This window comes from Aquarana catesbeiana, linkage group LG03 (genome assembly GCF_042186555.1).
Source record: "Aquarana catesbeiana isolate 2022-GZ linkage group LG03, ASM4218655v1, whole genome shotgun sequence".
NCBI lineage: Eukaryota > Metazoa > Chordata > Amphibia > Anura > Ranidae > Aquarana > Aquarana catesbeiana.
The window spans coordinates 616,706,683-616,731,527 of NC_133326.1; the positions used below are offsets into that span (position 1 = coordinate 616,706,683).

At 43.0% G+C, this 24,845-nt stretch overlaps 1 protein-coding gene and 1 pseudogene across 1 annotated transcript in view; both read left to right on the top strand.

Annotated features, from left to right (window-relative positions):
• PIWIL2 (piwi like RNA-mediated gene silencing 2) overlaps nucleotides 1-24,845 on the top strand; it is a 503,232-nt gene that overhangs the window by 430,693 nt on the left and 47,694 nt on the right. The window contains exon 15 of the mRNA XM_073622273.1: nucleotides 6,380-6,481. Coding sequence (XP_073478374.1) covers nucleotides 6,380-6,481 — 102 coding nt within the window. The remainder of the gene's footprint in view (nucleotides 1-6,379; nucleotides 6,482-24,845) is intronic.
• Nucleotides 11,050-11,168, top strand: LOC141135339 (5S ribosomal RNA; annotated as a pseudogene).

A 24,845-nucleotide genomic window follows, 5' to 3' on the forward strand; every position in this document is an offset into this window, starting at 1 on the left:
ACACTCCTTTGCTGCTGTATGCTAAACAGCAGCAAAGGAAATGATGTCATCTCCCCTCGGCTCGGTATTTTCCGTTCCAGCGCCGAGGGGAGAAGACATCAATGTGAGTGCACAACACACACACACACAGTAGAACATGCCAGGCATACAAAACACCCCGATCGCCCCCCGATCCCCCCCCAATCACCCCCCCCCCCCTGTCACAAACTGACACCAGCAGGTTTTTTTTTTTTTTTTTTTTTTTTTTTTTTCTGATTACTGCATAGTGTCAGTTTGTGACAGTTACAGTGTTGGGACAGTGAGTATTACCCCCCTTTAGGTCTAGGGTACCCCCCTAACCCCCCCTAATAAAGTTTTAACCCCTTGATCACCCCCTGTCACCAGTGTTGCTAAGCGATCATTTTTCTGATCGCTGTATTAGTGTCGCTGGTGACGCTAGTTAGTGAGGTAAATATTTAGGTTCGCCGTCAGCGTTTTATAGTGACAGGGACCCCCATATACTACCTAATAAATGTTTTAACCCCTTGATTGCCCCCTAGTTAACCCTTTCACCACTGATCACCGTATAACCGTTACGGGTGACGCAGGTTAGTTCGTTTATTTTTTATAGTGTCAGGGCACCCGCCGTTTATTACCTAATAAAGGTTTAGCCCCCTGATCGCCCGGCGGTGATATGCGTCGCCCCAGGCAGCGTCAGATTAGCGCCAGTACCGCTAACACCCACGCACGCAGCATGCGCCTCCCTTAGTGGTATAGTATCTGATCGGATCAATATCTGATCTGATCAGATCTATACTAGCGTCCCCAGCAGTTTAGGGTTCCCAAAAACACAGTGTTAGCGGGATCAGCCCAGATACCCGCTAGCACCTGCGTTTTGCCCCTCCGCCCAGCCCACCCAAGTGCAGTATCGATCGATCACTGTCACTTACAAAACACTAAACGCATAACTGCAGCGTTCGCAGAGTCAGGCCTGATCCCTGCGATCGCTAACAGTTTTTTTGGTAGCATTTTGGTGAACTGGCAAGCAAGCACCAGGCAGCGTCAGGTTAGCGCCAGTACCGCTAACACCCACGCACGCAGCATACGCCTCCCTTAGTGGTATAGTATCTGATCGGATCAATATCTGATCCGATCAGATCTATACTAGCGTCCCCAGCAGTTTAGGGTTCCCAAAAACGCAGTGTTAGCGGGATCAGCCCAGATACCTGCTAGCACCTGCGTTGTGCCCCTCCGCCCGGCCCAGCCCAGCCCACCCAAGTGCAGTATCGATCGATCACTGACACTTACAAGGCACTAAACGCATAACTGCAGCGTTCGCAGAGTCAGGCCTGATCCCTGCGATCGCTAACAGTTTTTTTGGTAGCATTTTGGTGAACTAGCAAGCACCGGCCCCAGGCAGCGTCAGGTTAGCGCCAGTACCGCTAACACCCACGCACGCAGCATACGCCTCCTTTAGTGGTATAGTATCTGAACGGATCAATATCTGATCCGATCAGATCTATACTAGCGTCCCCAGCAGTTTAGGGTTCCCAAAAACGCAGTGTTAGCGGGATCAACCCAGATACCTGCTAGCACCTGCGTTTTGCCCATCCGCCCGGCCCAGTCCAGCCCACCCAAGTGCAGTATCGATCGATCACTGTCACTTACAAAACACTAAACGCATAACTGCAGCGTTCGCAGAGTCAGGCCTGATCCCTGCGATCGCTAACAGTTTTTTTGGAAGCTTTTTATTGAACTGGCAAGCACCAGCGGCCTAGTACACCCCGGTCGTAGTCAAACCAGCACTGCAGTAACACTTGGTGACGTGGCGAGTCCCATAAGTGCAGTTCAAGCTGGTGAGGTGACAAGCACAAGTAGTGTCCCGCTGCCACCAAAAAGACAAACACAGGCCCGTCGTGCCCATAGTGCCCTTCCTGCTGCATTCGCCAATCCTAATTGGGAACCCACCACTTCTGCAGCGCCCGTACTTCCCCCATTCACATCCCCCAACGAAATGCAGTCGGCTGCATGAGAGGCATTTTTATGTGCTCCCGAGTACCCCTACCCAACGAACCCCCCCCAAAAAGATGTTGTGTCTGCAGCAAACGCGGATATAGGCGTGACACCCGCTATTATTGTCCCTTCTGTCCTGACAATCCTGGTCTTTGCATTGGTGAATGTTTTGAACGCTACCATACACTAGTTGAGTATTAGCGTAGGGTACAGCATTGCACAGACTAGGCACACTTTCACAGGGTCTCCCAAGATGCCATCGCATTTTGAGAGACCCGAACCTGGAACCGGTTACAGTTATAAAAGTTAGTTACAAAAAAAGTGTAAAAAAAAAAAAAAATATATATAAAATAAAAAAAAATAGTTGTCGTTTTATTGTTCTCTCTCTCTATTCTCTCTCTCTATTGTTCTGCTCTTTTTTTACTGTATTCTATTCTGCAGTGTTTTATTGTTATTGTTATTGTTATTATGTTTTATCATGTTTGTTTTTCAGGTATGTAATTATTTATACTTAATTGTTTACTGTGCTTTATTGTTAACCATTTTTTTGTCTTCAGGTACGCCATTCACAACTTTGAGTGGTTATACCAGAATGATGCCTGCAGGTTTAGGTATCATCTTGGTATCATTCTTTTCAGCCAGCGGTCGGCTTTCATGTAAAAGCAATCCTAGCGGCTAATTAGCCTCTAGACTGCCTTTACAAGCCGTGGGAGGGAATGCCCCCCCCCCCCCCCCCCACCGTCTTCCGTGTTTTTCTCTGGCTCTCCTGTCTCAACAGGGAACCTGAGAATGCAGCCGGTGATTCAGCCAGCTGACCATAGAGCTGATCAGAGACAAGAGTGGCTCCAAACATCTCTATGGCCTAAGAAACCGGAAGCTACGAGCATTTTATGACTTAGATTTCGCCGGATGTAAATAGCGCCATTGGGAAATTGGGGAAGCATTTTATCACACCGATCTTGGTGTGGTCAGATGCTTTGAGGGCAGAGGAGAGATCTAGGGTCTAATAGACCCCAATTTTTTCAAAAAAGAGTACCTGTCACTACCTATTGCTATCATAGGGGATATTTACATTCCCCGAGATAACAATAAAAATGATTTAAAAAAAAAAAAAATGAAAGGAACAGTTTAAAAATAAGATAAAAAAGCAAAAAAATAATAAAGAAAAAAAAAAAAAAAAAAAAAAGCACCCCTGTCGCCCCCTGCTCTTGCGCTAAGGCGAACGCAAGCGGCGGTCTGTCGTCAAACGTAAACAGCAATTGCACCATGCATGTGAGGTATCGCCGCGAAGGTCAGATCGAGGGCAGTAATTTTTGCAGTAGACCTCCTCTGTAGATCTAAAGTGGTAACCTGTAAAGGCTTTTAAAGGCTTTTAAAAATGTATTTATTTTGTTGCCACTGCACGTTTGTGCGCAATTGTAAAGCATGTCATGTTTGGTATCCATGTACTCGGTCTAAGATCATCTTTTTTATTTCATCAAACATTTGGGCAATATAGTGTGTTTTAGTGCATTAAAATTTAAAAAAGTGTGTTTTTTCCCCAAAAAATGCGTTTGAAAAATCGCTGCGCAAATACTGTGTGAAAAAAAAAAATGAAACACCCACCATTTTAATCTGTAGGGCATTTGCTTTAAAAAAATATATAATGTTTGGGGGTTCAAAGTAATTTTCTTGCAAAAAAAAAAAAACTTTTTCATGTAAAAAATAAGTGTCAGAAAGGGCTTTGTCTTCAAGTGGTTAGAAGAGTGGGTGATGTGTGACATAAGCTTCTAAATGTTGTGCATAAAATGCCAGGACAGTTCAAAACCCCCCCAAATGACCCCATTTTGGAAAGTAGACACCCCAAGCTATTTGCTGAGAGGCATGTCGAGTCCATGGAATATTTTATATTGCGACACAAGTTGCGGGAAAGAGACAAATTTTTTTTTTTTTTTTTTTTTTTTTGCACAAAGTTGTCACTAAATGATATATTGCTCAAACATGCCATGGGAATATGTGAAATTACACCCCAAAATACATTCTGCTGCTTCTCCTGAGTACGGGGATACCACATGTGTGAGACTTTTTGGGAGCCTAGCCGTGTACGGGACCCCGAAAACCAAGCACCGCCTTCAGGCTTTCTAAGGGGCGTGAATTTTTGATTTCACTCTTCACTGCCTATCACAGTTTCGGAGGCCATGGAATGCCCAGGTGGCACAAAACCCCCCCAAATGACCCCATTTTGGAAAGTAGACACCCCAAGCTATTTGCTGAGAGGTATAGTGAGTATTTTGCAGACCTCACTTTTTGTCACAAAGTTTTGAAATTTGAAAAAAGAAAAAAAAAAAAAGTTTTTTCTTGTCTTTCTTCATTTTCAAAAACAAATGAGAGCTGCAAAATACTCACCATGCCTCTCAGCAAATAGCTTGGGGTGTCTACTTTCCAAAATGGGGTCATTTGGGGGGGGTTTGTGCCACCTGGGCATTCCATGGCCTCCGAAACGGTGTTAGGCAGTGAAGAGTAAAATCAAAAATTCACGCCCTTAAAAACGCTGAAGGCGGTGATTGGTTTTCGGGGCCCCGTACGCGGCTAGGCTCCCAAAAAGTCCCACACATGTGGTATCCCCATACTCAGGAGAAGCAGCTAAATGTATTTTGGGGTGCAATTCCACATAGGCCCATGGCCTGTGTGAGCAATATATCATTTAGTGACAACTTTGTGCAAAAAAAAAAAAAAAAAAAAAAAAGTGTCACTTTCCCGCAACTTGTGTCAAAATATAAAATATTCCATGGACTCAATATGCCTCTCAGCAAATAGCTTGGGGTGTCTACTTTCCAAAATGGGGTCATTTGGGGGGGGGTTGTGCCACCTGGGCATTCCATGGCCTCCGAAACTGTGATAGGCAGTGAAGAGTGAAATCAAAAAGTTACACCCTTAGAAATCCTGAAGGCGGTGATTGGTTTTCGGGGTCCCATACGCGGCTAGGCTCCCAAAAAGTCCCACACATGTGGTATCCCCGTACTCAGGAGAAGTAGCTGAATATATTTTGGGGTGCAATTCCACATAGGCCCATGGCCTGTGTGAGCAATATATCATTTAGTGACAACTTTTTGTAAATATTTTTTTTTTTTTTTTTTTTTTGTCATTATTCAATCACTTGGGACAAAAAAAATAAATATTCAATGGGTTCAACATGCCTATCAGCAATTTCCTTGGGGTGTCTACTTTCCAAAATGGGGTCATTTGGGGGGGTTTTGTACTGCCCTGCCATTTTAGCACCTCAAGAAATGACATAGGCAGTCATAAACTAAAAGCTGTGTAAATTCCAGAAAATGTACCCTAGTTTGTAGACGCTATAACTTTTGCGCAAACCAATAAATATACGCTTATTGACATTTTTTTTACCAAAGACATGTGGCCGAATACATTTTGGCCTAAATGTATGACTAAAATTGAGTTTATTGGATTTTTTTTATAACAAAAAGTAGAAAATATCATTTTTTTTCAAAATTTTCGGTCTTTTTCCGTTTATAGCGCAAAAAATAAAAACTGCAGAAGTGATCAAATACCATCAAAAGAAAGCTCTATTTGTGGGAAGAAAAGGACGCAAATTTCGTTTGGGTACAGCATTGCATAACCGCGCAATTAGCAGTTAAAGCGACGCAGTGCCAAATTGGAAAAAGACCTCTGGTCCTTAGGCAGCATAATGGTCCGGGGCTCAAGTGGTTAAGTGGTTAATCTGCCCTCATTTACATACCAAAGTTCATCCCTTTGATATCTAAAAGAACCAAATAATGCAATGTTTTTGTTTTATCTCATCGTTGAGCAATGTAATAAATTTTTCATGCTTTTATTTTTTGACTGCTGTGAGTGACCAGAGAACGGCTCTGCACTTGTTACATAGAATCATGGAAATGCTGGATTAAGGTCGTGAGGGGAGTTGAATCAAGATTGCAACTTTTTTAACAATCAATCATGCAGCTCTAAATAGGACACTATCTTTAATGCAGATTGGTGCCTTGTACATTGGGTTCTTGTTAATAAAGGTCATAGCAGGCACTGGAAAAACTCAAGTTTTTATTTTTGCAGACGTTCCTTTTGCAAACCTGCACAGGAGAACACAATTTTAATTGGTTAGGTTGATTTGAAGTAACATAATTGTTTTTTTAAATGGATTACTACATTTTATTCTATTCATTTTTTTCCCAAAAATGTTTGTATTTAAAATTATTTCCTATAGCCACAGCGGACTCCACAGTTGGCTGAGATTTTGGTGTGTAGTGTCAATTTTAGTAAATTCCTTTTTAGTGGTTCGGAAAATTGCATTATATTTTCTCTTTCTATCCTGTGTTATTTTGTATTGTGTATATAGTATATGTATGTGTATTAATATATTGTGTCTTTCCAGGCAAGGGTGCAGCTGCTTTTGGTGATTATATCTGGAATGAGAGATGACCTCTATGGTGCCATAAAGAAGCTTTGTTGTGTGCAGACCCCAGTTCCATCACAGGTGAGGAGTGGGCCTCGTATGTCCTCAAAAAGAACCTGACATGATTAATGTGCCTGTCATCAATATTAAAAGCACGTGAAGACACTTATATTTATAAATCTTCATTTTAACGAAAACACAATTTATCTGTAAATGTATGTTAGAGTAAAAATCAGGCACAGTACTAGCACAGGTGCCGTACATATAAAATAAATACTTTAAGAGAAAACTTATCTGGAAGTTTCCACTTCATTAAAAGTACATGTAATAAGAAATCTCACCATATGATAAGCATGTAAATATAATTACACATGTCCATGCTGTGTTTTGCAGTCTCACAGGAGCTGTGACCCGTGTGATATTACACAGTCTCTTCATCTTTCATGTGTTAACAGTCCGTTACTTTGCAGAGGCTGTTACTGTACCATTTAAAATGGTACAAACCTCATTCTGAGGTAGTTTTGTTTACTTTTTAATTTTTTTTTAAGCAAACCTTTTTGCTGCAGAAACCACTGCTGTTAAATCTTGTAACCGCCTATCGCACATTGTGACTTTTGCTGAAGGAGTTCATCCATTCAGAACCCTAATCTTAACCCCTTGGCGCCGACTCCCGCCGGCCCTTTAACCACTTGCTGACCAGCAGTTGTACTGCAGCAAAATGGCTCGGCTGTGCGAATCGCCGTTATGTTACATCACTCCCTCTGGTGGCCACCAGCGCCGATGCGAGTGCCGGCAGTCTCGATGACCGCCGCGCTCCCGCGATCGCTCGCAACACGGTGAGAACCGGGATCTCTGTGTGTAAACACAGAGATCCTGGTTCTCTGAGATGAGAAGTGACAGATCGTCTGTTCATACAGAGTATGAACAGCTATCTGTCATCTCCCCTAGTCAGTCCCCTCCCCCCTTCAGTTAGAACACACACTAGGGAACACAACCCCTTAGTGTTAACCCCTTCCCTGCCAGTGACATTTTTACAGTAATCAGTGCATTTTTATAGCACCGATCGCTATATTTATGCCAGTTGTCCCAAAAATGTGTCAAAATTGTCCGATGTGTCCGTCATGATGTTGCAGTCACGATAAAATTCGCAGATCGCTGCCATTACTAGTAAAAAAAAAAAAAATAATAATAAAAATCTATCCCCTATTTTGTAGATGCTGTAACTTTTACGCAAACCAATCAATATACGATTATTGCGATTTTTTATTTTTTTTTTCACCAAAAATATGTAGAAGGAATACATATCGGCCTAAACTGAGGAAAAAAATAGTTTTTTTTATATATTTTTGGGGGATATTTATTATAGCAAAAAGTAAAAAAGAATGCATTTTTTTTCAAAATTGTATCTCTTTTTTTGTTTATAGCGCAAAAAATAAAAACCGCAGAGGTGATCAAATACCACCAAAAGAAAGCTCTATTTGTGAGAAAAAAAGGACATCAATTTTGTTTGGGTGCAACGTCGCACGACCGCGCAATTGTCAGTTAAAGCGACGCAGTGCCGAATTGCACAAAGTGCTCTGGTTAGGAAGGGGGTAAAATCTTCCGGGGCTGAAGTGGTTAAGGGGTTTGGAATGCCAGGAGGCCTGGTGGGGCTTACGGCCATGTTGGCGCTGAGTGCATGCAAATATGCGGCTACTGGGCCTTGGCACCTTGGCATTTTTGTGTGCAATAGCGCCAACAGAGCTGTCCCAAAAATGTGTCCGCCATAATGTCGCAGTCACGAAAAAAAAATCGCGATCGCCGCTAAAAAAAATAAATTTTTTTTTTTTTAAATGCCATAAATCTATCCCGTATTTTGTAGACGCTATAACTTTTGTGCAAACCAATCAATATACGCTTATTGCGATTTTTTTTTTACCAAAAATATGTAGAAGAATGCGTATCGTCCGAAACTGAGGAAAAAATTAGTTTTTAAAAAAAAAAATTGGGATATTTATTATAGCAAAAAGTAAAAAATATTGTTTTTTTCAAAATTGTCACTCTTCTTTTGTTTATAGCGCAAAAAATAAAAACCGCAGAGGTGATCAAATACCAAAAGAAAGCTCTATTTATGGGGAAAAAAGGACATCAAATTTTTTTTGGGTACAACGTCGCACGACCGCGCAATTGTCGTTTAAAGTGCGACAGCGCTGAAAAGTAAAAATTGGCCTGGGAAGGAAGGGGGTGAAAAGGCCCTGTATTGAACCGGCTAAATTAGGGGGTACACAAGCTTAGTAAGGCCTAGGGCAGCACATAACCTAAATACACAACTGGGCATCAGGGTAGTGATAAGATCCTATGTGACTGTAGGTCTCTGTCATGGGATCAAAAATGTGTCAAAATTGTCCGATGTGTCCGAAGTTACAAAATGACTTACCTGAGAAGGAAACCACATTATACATACCTGTTCATTGGCTCATTTGCTAAAACTTTGCTCTGCACAGTGGCCAGTAGGCTAGTATGTGGATCTGTCAATTTGAAACATAGAAAAGTCTTTTCATAATCGTACATCACGGGACACTGAGCCATAGTAGTTACTATGTGGGTTATATACCTTTAAGTGATGGATACCCTAAACAGGAAGTTCAACTCCCTTTATAACCCGTCCCCTTACAGTTTTTTCGCCAGTGTCTTAGGTGTTGGTCACGAGTAAAGATGTGCTGTGCTGAGCTCCGCTGGAGTAACCCTTGCTGGGGCAGGCCATGCACCCGGATCCATTCAAAATGTCTTTTTAGCCCGAATTGAATGATACCCAGGCCTTGTGTCGGAAGAAACGAGGTTTAACCCGTAACGCTTCTCTTTTTAGAGAGCTGGACCCCGGGATCCAGTGCTTTGGTATTTTTAGACTTAAAGTTTCCTGACGCGTGCTTTACGGGTCCAGGGTGTGGATCCCGATAAAAAGAGGCCCCAGTTCCTGAAGGTTTGTTAACGGAGCCCACCGTGAGTAGGTGAACATTGGGTCTGTTTGGTTTACCACAGAACCCTGCAGCCGGATAAGGTAAGTGGAGATTCCTAAGGAATTTTCTATTATGGGTTTTCTCCTTTAAGTAAATGTTGTCATGCCTAAAGTCGCCACCGGGGGCTGTCAAGAGCACTTACCTGTTTCATGCTGATCAGTCTTCTGTGTCAGACAAGCTGCACGCTTCCTCCAGCCCAGCTCTCAGGTAGGAAAGGGGGGATTTTTTTCTCAGATATCCCCCACTTGGACAGAGATAATTCTCTCTGCAGTATTCTGTCGGCGGTATGCCACACTGCTCCCGCTGCCATAGCACGGCGGTTCTTTTCCTCCAGCCCTCCTTTCATTCCAGCCCTTCCTCCATGCGATCCAGTCTGGATCAGATCCCTGCTTGCGCAGGAAAGCAGGCTTTTTTGAAAAAAAGTGAGGTGGGAGGGGGGGCGTACCTTAGCGCGGCATTAAAGTTTTTCAGACGTTCTCAACGCAGTAGCTCTGTAAGCTATAGCTTACACCTTTGGCAGGTGCATTTAGTTGATGGAGGGACACATAAAAGACAAGGGCATGTGAATGTTGGTGCACAGGCATTCTAGGACACGTTTACGCATCAGGCTGAGCTTTAATAGCAGCGGCAGTGCTGGACTATTACTCAGCGGTGGGTGCAATTTTGGTAGTACCTCTGCATTTGTGCTTTGCACTATAGGTAGAGGAGGTACAAATACCCCAAAAGATAAGGGCTCAAAGGGATCTCCCTCAGGCTTGGAGAACCCTGCCTCTGCAACACCATCCTCCCTTGAAAAACCTAGGGGGCTGGTCAGAATGAGCCATTGGGGTTTTTAGGGGTTGCTACTGCTTCCGACATTTCAGCCCCTGAATATATGACTAAGCAGAATTTTTCCTCAGCCATAGTCGTATTAGAGGAAAGATTGGCGACTTTAATCCCATCTTCACAAGGTGGAAGAAAGCGCATGAGGTCCCCTTCTGCCACCCAGGACCCTCAAGTAGAGGAACAAGGGCAGGGGGAAAATGAGTTCTCCTCAGGGGATCATGAAGAGACTGATGACTCCTCTTCAGAGGGTTCAGGTGGGTAGGACCTTTTTCAGCTTCGCAAGCTGAGAAATTGCCGGTGCAATCTCTTACTGAGATGGTCCGTTCCACATTTAAACTACCCTTAACTGAGTCGGCTGAAGAGCCCACTTCTTGTTTGGGTTCACTAAAGCTTCCTCAGGCTTTGCATGTTTTTTCTGTTCATTCATTGCTGGAAAAGCTTATGTATTCTGAGTGGGATCACCCAGATAAACAATTTTTTTCCTCCTAAAAAGTTCTCAATACAAATACCCTATAGAGGAAAAAATTACTAATATGTGGGGTATACCAGCAATTGACGCTGCTATATCCTCTGTGAATCAAAATGTTTTGACTTGTCCGGTTGACAATGTTCAGATGCTTAGGGATCCAACTGATAAAAGATTGGAAACCTGCAGTGCCAGCAATTGGTGTATGTTAATCCCCGAGAGACCATTTGAGACTAGTGCTCAAGGTTTTCCCTGGACAGCAGGCTCAGGTTTTAGCCGAGCTGCCAGGGGCTTTGTGTTTTGCAATTGACGCAATCAGAGATTCTATTCTTTAAACCTCTCGCCTTACGCTTGGGTTGTTGGCCTACGGCTACATCACCCTGATAGCGCCCGATTTCGTCTGATCTCGGAGGCTAAGCAGGGTCAGGCCTGGTTAGTACCTGGATGGGAGTCCACCTGGGAATACCAGGTGCTGTAGGCTACAGATGCGTAAAATCTGATGGTTGAAAAGTTGGTCAGCCGAAGCGCCATGTAAAAGCTCTTGGCTGGTTTTCCTTTCCATGGGGAAAAGTACCTTTTTGCCAGTTAAGAAATGGAGTAAACGTCCCTCATTTAAACGGGCCCTTTCTCCAGTGCCAGGGGCATCAGCCTCCAGGCAGTCACGACGGTCTCCACCGTCAGGTTCAAGAGGACATCAGGGTCAACTACAGGGACAAAGGAAATCTGGGGTAGGAAACCTACAAGACAGAGCGCCTAAAGCCTCTTATGAAGGGGCGCCCCCGCTCGCTCGAGTGGGGGGGGAGACTTGCAGTTCTCAAGGGTCTGGCAGGAGGAGTTTTGAGACAGATGGATGGTCTTCATAATAGCTCTAGGTTACAAACTAGAGTTCCGAGATTTCCCGTCTCCTCGTTTCCACGGGTCAAAATGTCCTGAGACCCAAAGAAAAGGGTCTCTTTTTCAAGCGTTAGACTTACTTTTGTCTCAAAAGGTGATTCGCAAGGAATCAATCTGAGCTGTTGTCTCCATCCTATAAGGAGGAGAACTTTTGGCATCAATCGACATCAGGGATGCATACCTGCATGTGCCTATTTTTCCCGCTCACCAGAGGTGTCTGCGTTTCAAAGTAGAAAAGCTCCATTTCCAGTTTATAGCCTTGCTTTTCGGTCTGGTTACTACACCTCAGGTGTTTACAAAAGCTTCTGGCCTTCCTTTGGCCAGATTAACTTCCCTGGCGGTATGATTATTTCGGATTTTAGGTGCTGAAGGCGGTACAATTATTTTGCATGGAAATTTGTCGTTTTATATTGTAGGCCTGTAATTCTTAACAATAACTCACTTAAATCTGTCCAAACAAGAGTCTAGTAGATATCCGGGTATGATGAAGTTTGAAACACAAAAACATAAATTATAATATAATAAATAATTTAAAAAAATAATAATAAAATTTCCCCACGATTCACTATCGCTCAATTCTGCAAGTGTTCTAATTTACTATCGCTGTTTTCTAGCTGGTCTAAAGCCACTTTTGACATAAAGGGACACTTTTTGGTTGCTATGGACAATCTCCAGTTTCCAGGCAGAAAGAACAGTATATATCATATAAAACTGCATGCAGGGCATGGGCCAAAGCACTGGGGACAAAAGGGAAGTGAAATGATTTCATACAGTACTGTAATCTGTAAGATTACAGTACTGTATGTGTTATGATTTGTACATTTTTTTGAATTTGACGCCAGGCTCCGCCCCCGTGCGTCGCGCCGCTCACAGGAAACGGAGCCTGGCACTGTGAGGCTTCGGAGGAGACAGAGCCCACGGACACTGCGGGGGACATCGCAGGATCCTGGGGACAAGGTAAGTAACACCGCACCAGGATCCTGAGATGTAATCCCGAGTGTGACTCGGGGTTACCGCTAATGGGACTGAAATTTAACCCCGAGCCACACTCGGGATTACCGTCAGGGTGGTTAAGGACTCAAGGTATTTCAATTGTAGCATACCTAGACAACCTGCTCTTGTTAGACAGGTTGGTAGCCTGCTTAGATCAGTGCATGGTCACCACAATCATACCTAGGTTGGGCCTCAACCTAGAGAGATCTTCTTTAAAACCATTAAAAAAGGCTAATAGTACTTGGGTCTGATTATAGAGAGAGCCTATAAGAGGGTGTTTTTACCCCAAGCAAAGATCAGTTCCGTAAGGGAGCTGGTTCAGGTGGTCAGGTGCAAAGAAGGGTCCTTCTATTTGCCTTTGCATGAGCTTGTTGGGAAAGTTGTTGGCTTCATTCAAAGCGGTTCCCTATGCTCAGTTTCATTCAAGATTGCTGCAAAACTGTATCCTGGACAAGAAGGTCCAGGCGCTAGATTTTCCAATGCGTCTGTCACCAGGGGTGCGCCAGAGCCTTCAGTTAGTGGAAGATATCCAAGAGTCTGCAGAAGGGGAGATCCTCCTTACCAGTTACCTGGAAGGTGGTAACAACATATGCCGACCTTTTGGGTTGGGAAACAGTCCTGAAAGGACTGCCAAGGGAAGTGGTCCAGAACAAGAAAGACCTTGCCCATCAACATTATAGAGATTCAGGCAGCGCGCCTAGCCCTAAGGGCCTGGACTTTCTGGTTGTAGAATCGTCCTATCAGGATTCAATCTGACAATGCCACAGCAGTGGCTTATATCAATCACCAGGAGGGCACCAGAAGTCATGCAGCCCAGGGAGTATTAAAACATATCCTAACCTGGACAGAAAGGCATGTAGCGTGCATATCGGCAATCTTCTTTCCAGGTTTAGGGAACTGGCAGGCGGACTACTTGAGTCGCCAGCAGTTGTTCCCGGGGGAATGGTCCTTTCACTTCGACATCTTCCTGGCTATATACCAAAGATGGGGGATTCTGGACGTAGGTCTGTTTCGCATCCAGGTTCAACAACAAAGTCAATAACTTTGTGTCAAGAACAAGGGATCCTCTCGCATACGGAACATTTCCGTTGGTGACCCCGTGGGATCAGTTTTCACTGATTTATACATTCCTTCCTAATCCGCTGCTACCATGAATGCTTCGCAAGGATCAAGCAGGAAGGGAATTCTGGGGTTCTTGTGGCCCCGAAAATCTTGGTATGCAGAGAGATCGTAAGGATGGCAGTAGGGGACCCATGGACCCTACCACCACGTCCAGACCTGCTCTCGCAGGGACCAGTGTTCCATCCTGCCTCACAAATGCTAAATTTAATGGTTTGGCTATTGAAACCCACATTCTGAAGAATTGGGGGCTTTCAGGCTCAGTAAGATCTACCTTGATTAATAACACAAGGAAGCCACCTTCCAGAGTCATTCATTATAGAGTCTGGAAGGAATATATTCCTGGTGTGAGTCCAGGGGCAGGGGTTGGCATCCTTGCCTTTGTGCAAATAGGATTAGAAGCGGAGTACCGTCAAGGGCCAGGTTTCGGCCTTATCAGTATTGTTCCAGCGACAACTTGCTTCGCATTCCCTGGTCCGTGGTTTCATACAGGGGGTGACACAGCTTAATCCACTGGTTAGGTCACCCTTAAAACCTTGGGACTTAAATTTGGTTTTTTGTCAGTATACAAAAACAGCCTTTTGAGCCGATACTTTATACTCCCTTGATCCTTTTGACAAGGAAGTTGGTTTTTCTGGTTGCCATATCTTCTGCAAGAAGGGTATCAGAATTGGCTGCTATTTCTTGTTAAGAGCCATATTTAATTATTCACAAGGATAAGGTGATATTACATCATCATCCTAGCTTTCTGCCGAAGGTGGTTTCAGGTTTTCATCTAAAACCAGGATATTGTTCTACCTTCATTTTTTCCAGAACCCTGTTCTACGGAAGAAAAGTCGCTACATTCTCTATGTAGTGAGAGCAGTCAAAGTCTATTTGAAGGCGACCACTCACATTCGAAAAAACGGATTTTCTGTTTTTGTTGCCTGAAGGTCCTAGAAAGCGACAGGCAGTGTAGAAATCTACTATTTCTAAGTGGATTCGGCATGTAATTATTCATGCTTATGATTTGAAAGAGAAGGTTCCATATTTTCAAATCAAAGCGCACTCCGCCAGGACTGTTGGTGCTTCTTGGGCATTGGGTCACCAAGCATCCATGGCTCAGATCTGCAAGGCCGCAACTTGGTCTTCAGTCCATACATTCACCAGATTCTGTCAGGTGGATGTAAGAAGGCATGAGGATTTCGCCTTTGGGCACAGTGTACTGCAGGCAGCAGTATAGGTCCTCAGGTCTGATGGCACCCTATTTTTGTTTGTGTCCCCCTCCCCTCAGTTGGCATTGCTCTGGGACATCCCACATAGTAACTACTATGGCTCTGTGTCCCATGATGTACAATTAAGAAAATAGAATTTTTATAACAGCTTACCTGTAAAATCCTTTTCTTTGAAGTACATCATGGGACACAGAGGTCCCCCCCTCCCCCTCTTTCTGGTATACACGTGCATTGCTTTGCTACAAAACTGAGGTACTCCCTGTAAGGGGAGGGGTTATATAGGGAGTTGAACTTCCTGTTTAGGGTGTGCCAGTGTTCATCACCTAAAGGTGGCCCATATATTACCCACATAGTAACTACTATGGCTCTGTGTCTTGTGATATACTTCAAAGAAAAGGATTTTACAGCTAAGCTGTTATAAAAATCCTATTTTTCTTTTTTTTTTTTTTTTTTTTTTTCGTTAACTCTTTAGTTATTTTGAGTATAGATCTAGGTTTGTCCCAATCATGTTTGAAGCCATTTACTGTTGACTGTCTCACTATTTCTGCTGGAAGTTTATTCTAAGCATCGACTACCCTTTTAGTAAAATAATACTTTCGAAGATTAGTTTTGAACTTTCCTCCAGTTCAAGGTCATGTCCCTGTGTTCTTGATTTTGGTTTCATATTGAAAAATCTGCCCTCCTGCACCTTTTTCATCTCCTTGATGTATTTCCTCCAGGCTGTACATATTAAGTTCCTGAAGTCGCTCACTCAGTTTTATCCCCCAGACCTTTCACCATTTTTGTTATCTGTCTCTGGACTTGTTTTATTTAATCAATATCTTTATGTAAATTAGGTCTCCAGAACTGGACACAGTATTCTAAATGAGGTCTCGCTAAAGATCTGTATAGAGGAATCAGCACCTCCTTCCTCCTGCTGATGATCCCCCTAGTGATGCATTTTAGAATTCGCTTTTCCCACGATCTGGTCACACTGTTTGCTTGTTTTGCAATCATCTGAAATGGGTACCCCAAATATTTTTCCTCTGTAGTGCTGGCTAACACTGTACCCCCATTGTTGTACTCTCTCAATGGATTATTTTTCCCTAGGTGCATTTTACATTTAGAAACATTGAACTGCAGTTTCCACTGCTTTGACCAATTTTCTAGCAATGCCAAATCATGTTCCATGTTACAATCACATCCAGGGATATCAACCCTATTAAATCACTTTTGTATCATCAGCAAAAAGACATACCTTTCCAACAAACCTTTAGTTATATCACTTACATATTGATTAAATAGACCAGGACCTAGTACAGACCCTTGTGGTACACCACTAGTGGCTGCGTTCTGTTCCGCATGAACCCCATTTACAACCACACTCTGGTATCTATCCTTAAGCCAACTGCATATCCACTGAACCTCCCAAGGGAAATTAAGATGTGCTATGTCAACTGCACCACCCTGGTTCAAAACACTGGTAATATAGTAAAAAAAAAAATCAATCACATTAGTCTGACAGGATCTGCCCTCAGTAAATCCATGCTGCTTTGGATCCAGCAAGTTGTGCATTTTTAAGTGATCAATGATCCTTCTTTTCAGTAGTGACTCCATTAACTTGACTGCAACTGATGTTAAACTCACTGGCCTGTAATTGCCAGCTTCTACCTTGCTGGCCTTCTTGATTAAAAAGATCTGTTAATGGCCCAACAACTATACCTCAAAGTTCTCTTAAAACTCTGGGATGAATACCATCAGGGCAAATTGCTTTATATAGCTGTAACCGAGCCAGTTCCTCTGCTACCCCTGTCTCCAGAAATCCTAAAAATTCAAAGTCATTACTAGAACCAATATGATTCCCCAACTTGTTATTGTTAGTGCAATATATTTCTGAGAAGACTGAACAGATCTAGTTGTTTAAATGGTTTGCTACATCCAGGTCTCCCTCAACGTAAGTGTTGTGCCCTGTTTTCATTTTAGTGATCCCATTGTATTTCCTTCTATAACCAATGTGTCTAAAAAAAAGGTTTGGTCTCCTTTCTTAATAGATTTAGCAATTTACTCCACTTTCTGTGCTTTGGCAGCACTGATAATGTGTTTGGCCTCCTTTTGTTTGTTTTTATACTCTTCTCTGTCAGCTACAACTCCTGTTTCCTTAAATCTTCTATATGCTGATTTTTTTCCCTTTACTATCCTACTTACCTCTTTAGTGAACAATATTGTTTTTTTTTCTTCCGTTTTATTCTCCTGTCATTTTACTCCAACCTTTCAGTTCATTTTTTAGAAATTTTCCCATTTCAGCAAAATTTGTCCTTTTGCAATCTAAAACTTTTTTTTTTTTTTGTATATGGTTTTTCAGTTTTTGTTTTAATATCAAACCAAAGACATTGGTGATCACTAAAACCCAAATTCTTTCCCACCTCAACATCAGACAGCCAATCCCCATTTGTCAGTACAAGGTTTGGAATATGGTCACCTCGAATTGGGCTTTTTACTAACTGTTTTAGAGAAACCCCATTTAGTGCTTCCATTGCATCCCTGCTCCTACTTGTAATAACAGTTTGAGAATTCCAGTTAATGGCAGGCGAGGTCACCCATAATCAAACCTCTCCCTTCATTGCCATGCCTCTGTATTTGCAACAATGTCCAAGTTGTCCCTAGATATAAGAGCTGTCAGCTCACAAAGCTTGTTACCTAAACTACGAGCATTACAGCACATGATATGACAAACACTGCTATCTACTGCTTTATTTTTACCACCAGAAACAACAACTGATGTGACCATCCCATCAGCCCAGTCCTTAGCAATACAAACCTTCACATTTGTTTCAACCTGCTGGGAATAGAAATGATCCTCATCAATTACATCTCTGCCCCCATTTCTCAATTTAAATGCGTGTCCAAAAAATTCCTAAATTCCATACAAAGAAGCTCAGTGCCCTTGTTTAAGGGATGCAGACCATCTCTCTTGTACAGTTCAGTGTCAGACCACCAGATAGCATCATGACTAGCATAACCAAAACCTTCAGCTTTGCACCAATCCTTTAACCAAACATTGAACTCTGCTATACAAAGTACTTTACAGTACTTTCTCTTATTGTTCATTTTGCACAGGTAAGACCACTGAAAATTTAACCGTGCACCCTAACGGATGAAGATCCTGGCCCAAATTCTTAAAATCTTTCTGTACAGAATGCACACCGTTCATTTGTGCCAAGGTGCACAACAACATCAACATTGCACACTTCCACTAGCTTTTTTGAGAATTTTTAAAATACACCTTTTATCTCTCCAGTAGCACCAGGCAAACGCCTAGCTTCCTTTGACACTTCCACATGATTTCTTAAAGAAACACTTGAATCACCAACAAAGAGATGACTTATCCTTTTAGGAGCCTTATCCACAACACTTGCCTGTTTTGCAACCTCAGATAAAACAGTTACCTTTGGCATTGCAATTTTTTTTAGGGTCCTCCTTCTTGTGCAGAGAAGGGTTGCCAATCTCACAAGCACGTTTACAACGTTTGTATTTGCTTCTAGCTCAGAAAGAACACTATAGAGGTAATGCAGTGTCACACCAAAAGCTACATGTTTATGGTCCACAGGCCTCACTCTTCCAGACCCAACAATTGTCCACACTGCCCTTCTCCTGCACAGTCTTTGAGGAAAAGGTTTTCTTTTTCAGGGCAGCTCAACAGAACAAATTGGCTTGGACAGCCTCCTGATCTCAGACTGCAGGGCACAAACCAGGGAATTTAGACAAGCAATGTCATCGCCTAGACTAGAAATATGCATACAAATGGGACAGCATCCTAGCTTCCAAAAAGTACCATGAAAAAAAAATGCCAAACAAGTATTGCACTGAACTAAACCAGACATCTTAAAAAAAAATGTACTTAAATTCAAACACTGGTACTAACCAAAGTTGGCTGTCTCCAACCTGCTGTTCAAAACTATGCACTTTTAGCCTAACCTAAAGAGTTTGAAACAGGTTGAATCCAGGAGTTCTACCACAGAGTGCAGTTTTAGCTGGCCAATAGATGGGTATGTACAAAGCTGCTTTCTTAGGTTAGTGCCTCTGTACCATTGCTGGTCCCCCTAACTGGGCCACCTTGAACAGGTTTCCTTTGAGGGAAGACATCTGTTTGGTCCTTCCTTGGATAAGTACATCAAGGAAATCACAGGGGATAAGATTACTCTCCTCCATCACAAGACGAAAGCTCACATTTCCATGGGTAGACCTACTCCTGAAGCTGGTTCTTCCTAACGGATGCCTCAGTCCACAGTCAGTAAGGCCTTTTAACTATGGACTTGCACTACTGCAGGAATGGCTTTGCAAACACTTCATTAAATTTCCCGGATCAGTCTCCCCTCCAACCATATACACAAGATCTTTTGGCTTAAATTTCAGTTGACTTCCCATTGAAGAGCCGCCTTGAGCAGTTACCCTTTGCAGGGGAACACCTGTTTGGTGTCTTAGATAAATACATCGAGGAGGTCCTAGGTTGTAAGAGTACTCACCACCCCCAGAAAAAGAAGGCTTGAGCTTCTTTTGGTGGACAGTCTATTCCTGAAACTGGGAAAGGGTACTTTCGTTCCTCCCAAGCCTCCAGCTCCAAGTCTTAAACAAACTTTCTCTAAGCGTCTTCCAGGACAGCCCATGAGACCTAGGGCTCCTCCTACCAGGACAGGAAACACGTTAACCCCCCACCAGATAAAAGGACGGTCCTCCAGGCTCCATATCAGTATTAGTGTTTCCTCTGGACGGGGGCAACATATTTACTGGAACTGGTTCACCTAGGTCTCATTATGCATGGCTCCTGTGACGTTTTTGGGGTGGTATTCCTACCTTTTTGTCCCAGAGCAGCACATCCACCATCAGAGTAGGTCTGTGGCTGCTGTTCCTGCTTCTCAGTGCATGGGGAATGCCAGCACCGCGGTGTACGTTGGAGCTCCGGTCCGCTGTTCTCTCCCTGTTAAACAGCATGGCTGGAGTGTGCAGGGGAAGAGAGGAAACCGCAAGCGTGAAGGGGGGAAACTTATGCGTTCCAAGCTGGCACACATTAAATATCCGGCTGTGTCACTTCTGGGGCGTGTGACGTCATCAGCGGGCACTGGAGATGTTCGTTCCTGTCTCTAAAAATGGCGCAAAGAGGGACGCTGGGAGGCTGGTGTTAAAAACTGTGAAACCCAGCAGAGGCTGCGGACCACTACAGGGGCAGGATGGACTCCTCTGCAAGACCTGCACAGGCAGCGGAAACAGGCCCTAACACCAGCACCTCACAGGTAAGCCTGAAGTGTATCTTGCTTGCACATCCTGTGAGTGTTCTCCCCCTTGTAACCAAGGTGAAGGGGGCACATTTTCCTTTCCTCCTGCATGGGGTGTTATGAAGTGTATGTGGCATAAAATTTATTGGGGTCATTTGTTCTCTTGTGGGCCAAGACACAGGACAAGGCCCAAGTGCAACCACAAAAAAGGAAATCTGCAGTTTGCGGAAGAAAATTGAACTACTCCTCATGGAGCAAAGCAGTTTGCCGCACCTGTATAGACAGCCTAGTTAAGGATGAACCAGTAGTCTCCTGTCAGAAAATGCTGACTTCTGTTAGAGATGAGCTTATGTCCACGTTTAGCTCGTTTAAAACTTTAATCGACAAAATTCTGGTTCCCTCAGAGGGGCCATCTCCAGTTAGGACTTCAGCCGGTCCTAGAGCTCCTCAGCAGAGTGCGGAGAGTGAAGACTCTGAGGCTGAAGCCGGATCTGCCCAGTCTTCTCCGGAAGAATCAGAGTCAAATACAGGGCCGAGGGATAAACAATCCGCAAGGGGCTCGAGGTTTAAGTTATCATTAGAAGATATGGATGACTTATTAAAGGCTATCTATACGGCACTTGATATAGAAAAGGAGAAGGTACAATTGTCTAAACATGAGCTTATAACAGAGGTTTACATAAGAAAAAGGCTAGAGTTTTTCCCGTGCATAGTTCCCTTCTTGATACTATCAAGCTGGAGTGGGAAAATCCAGAGAGAAAACCTTTCTTTTCCAGTAACTTTAAAAGAAGGTTTCCATTTGAAGAGGACACTGCAGCCATGGAACAAAAATCCTAAGTTAGACGCACCTCTTTCAAAAGTTTCTAAAAACTCGGACCTAGCGTTTGACTATATGGGCACGCTTAGGGATCCGATGGATAGAAGAGGTGATACCCTTCTTCACAGAGCCTGGGACTCAGCCATTGGGAATCTTAAACCAGCTCTGGCCTCCACGTGTGTAGCCAGAGATTTAGAAGTATGGTTGACACAAATACAAACACACTTGTTGGCAGATACCTCTAGAGAGCAGATTCTGAAATCTTTCCCTCTCCCTCTTGGCTGATTCTTCTGCAGAGTCGGAAAGAATGACAGCTAGGACCTCGGCCTTAGTGAATTCGGCCAGAAGAAGCCTATGGGTTAAAACCTGGTCAGGCGACGCTGCCAACCTGGTTTTCCCTTAACCACTTGCCAACCGGCCCATAGCCGAATGACGGCTACAGGGCGGTTGCATAACTCTGGGAGGGCCTTAATAAAGTCACGTGATGTGACGCAACACGTCGGGAGGAGCCAGTGACGTCATCCGATGTGTCTGCATGAAGCACGGTGGATGCGGTAGGAGGAAAGTAATTCACTAGCAGCGTCTGATCTGTTTTATAAGCGCTGGTATCTTATAAGGATATGTGAGTGGATCTGCTTGTGCGATATATATGATGATGTGGTTGCTGATCACTGCGCAGTGATGTTTCTTTTATCCCTATTCTATGAGTAAACCAATCGGTGGAGCCAACAGGATGAGCGGGATGTAATAGCAGATTATGAATTTGGGGATTTTCTATCACCCCGCAACACTACCTGTCACCTTCCTCATTGTGGAACTATCGGTTCATTAGGAGTGTGGGACTATTGTAATTTGGGCTAACATTTGCTCCTGTGCAGGGGTGGTGTATGCCTCCAGTGCTGGTGATTTAACACATTCAGTAGCAGTGTATTAAAGGTCTCCTTATTATATATTCACTGCTGACATGCACACTATATTTATTTTTATTTATTGCCAGTATTATTTTATGTAATACCACTATTTTCACTAATAGTCTGTGCACTCTATTAGAAAGTTAATTGTAGCGCACTATTGTTTGTCTTATCATACATTTTAAGTGTCAGAGCACTATGAGAATGGTTGCAGCGTAATTATTTAGGCATTTTCTAATTTGATTTATTTAATCACATATCAGCGCTGTAGTACACCATTTTTTCACCCTACAATACCCTGCCATACTCGGCCATGCTCGCCCATGTTCGGCCATGCTCAGCCATACTCGGCTGTACTCGGCCTCTGTATGTGGCCAGGCTGTGGAAGTCTCACACGTGGTATCGCCGTACTCAGGAGTAGGAGAATCTATTTTGGGGTGTCATTTTTGGTATGTACATGCTATGTGTTAGAAATATTGTATAAATGGACAACTTTGTGTTTTAAAAAAAAAATGCGTTTTAACCACTTCCCGCCAGCCATCATATGATGTCCTTGACTTTGTGTGGGGATATCTGAATGATGCCTGCAGCTACAGGCATCATTCAGATATCAGCTTTTTCAGCCGGCGATTCCCTGATCGTTCTTACAGGAGGCAAGAGGGGACGACACCCCCCCCGCCCTCTGGTGCTTCTACCGACTCACCGCTACGGTCGAAGCCATTTTTTTTTTTTTTTTTTTTTTTCAGGCTTCCCAGCCTAGAGGTGAGATGTGGGGTCTTATTGACCCCGTATCTCACTGTAAAGAGGACCTGTCATGCCATATTCCTATTACAAGGGATGTTTACATTCATTGTAATAGGAATAAAAGTGATCAAAAAATGTATTTTTTGGAAAAAAGTGTCAAACTAAAACAAAGTAAAATAAACAATAAAAAGAAAAAAAAATTTAAAGCGCCCCTGTCCCCGTGTGCTCTCATGCAGAAGCGAACGCATATGTAAGTCTCGCCCACATATGAATGTGTTCAAACCACACATGTGAGGTATCGCTGCAAACATTAGAGCGAGAGCAATAATTTTGGCCCTAGACCTCCTCTGTAATTCAAAACATGTAACCAGTAAAAAAATTTTATAGCGTCGCCTAAGGGGATTTTTAAGTAGCGAAGTTTGGCGCCATTCCACGAGCGTGTGCAATTTTGAAGGGTGACATGTTAGGTATCTATTTACTCGGCGTAATTTCATCTTTCACATTATGCAGACACATTGGGCGAACTTTACTGTTCTGTGTTTTTTTTAAAAAGCACAAAATGTTTTTTTTTTAAAAACACATTCGAAAAATTGCTGCACAAATACCGTGCGAGATAAAAAGTTGCAACGACCGCCATTGTATTCTCTAGGGTCTTTGCTTAAAAAGGTATATAATATTTTGGGGTTCTATGTAATTTTCTAGCAAATGATGATTTTTACATGTAGGAGAGAAATGTCAGAATTGGCCTGGGTGCTCCAGAACGCCTGAAGGTGCTCCCTGCATGTTAGGCCTCTGTATGTGGCCACGCTGTGTAAAAGTCTCACACATGTGGTATCTCCATACTCAGGAGTAATGGCAGAATGTGTTTTGGGGTGTAATTTGTGGTATGCATATGCTGTGTGTGAGAAATAACCTGCTAATATGACAATTTTGTGAAAAAAAAATCTTGATTTTGCAAAGAATTGTTGGAAAAAATGACAACTTCAAAAAACTCACTATACATCTTTCTAAATACCTAGGAATATCTTCTTTCCAAAAAGGGGTCATTTGGGGGGGTATTTGTACTTTTCTGGCATGTTAGGATCTCAAGAAATTAGATAGGCCATCAGTACTTCAGGTGTGATCAAAAATTTGGCTTGTTTACTCTCTAACTTTCACAAAGACCAAATAATATACACCAATTTGTACTTATTTTTTACCAAACATATGTAGCAGTATAAATTTTGGCTAAAATTTATGAAGAAAAATTACTAATTTGTTAAATTTTATAACAGAAACAAAGAGAAATTCATTTTTTTACAGAATTGTCAGTCTTTTTTCTTTTATATTGCAAAAATAAAAAACCCAGTGGTGATTAAATACCACCAAAAGAAAGCTCTATTTGTGTGAAAAAAAAGGACACAAATTTTATATGGGTACAGTGTTGTATGACTGAGTAATTGTCATTCAAAATGTGAGAGCATCGAAAGCTGAAAATTGGTCTGGTTAGGAAGGAGGTTTAAGTGCCCAGTGGTCAAGTAGTTAACAGGCGGTCATCTTTTTTTAGCCCAGGTCTGCAAGAGGTGCTGGAACGCACGGCCGAAAATAGGATTTTTTTAATACAGCTTTCCTGTAAAATCCTTTTCTTGAGAGTACATCATGGGACACAGAGGCTCTATTAATTATTTAGTGGGTTAGATAGTCGCCATCAGGTGATTGGACACTGGCAAACCCTAATTACAAGGTGAGTTCCTCCCCTATATAACCCCTCCCATATGGAGAGTACCTCAGTTTTGTAGCAAAGCAATAAGTATCCCAATGTATATATCCATAAATCCTGAAGAGGGGCGGGAGCTCAGTGTCCCATGATGTACTCTCAAGAAAAGGATTTTACAGGTAAGCTGTATTAAAAAATCCTATTTTTTTGTTCATACATCACGGGACACAGAGGCTCTATTAATTACTTAGTGGGATGTCCCAGAGCAATGCCCAAATTGAGGGGAGGGGAGAGACAGATCAAAAAGCAGACCGCCATCGGACGTGAGGACACTGCGCCCGAAGGCGGTATCCTCATGCCCTTACACATCCACCCGAAGAATTTGGTGAATGTATGGATGGAAGACCAAGTTTCAGCCTTGCAGATCTGAGTCAAGGAGGCCTGGTGAAGCACTACCCATGAAGAACTTAATGCGCTCTCAAATGAAACCATAAGCTTGAACAATAACCTGCCGAATCTAC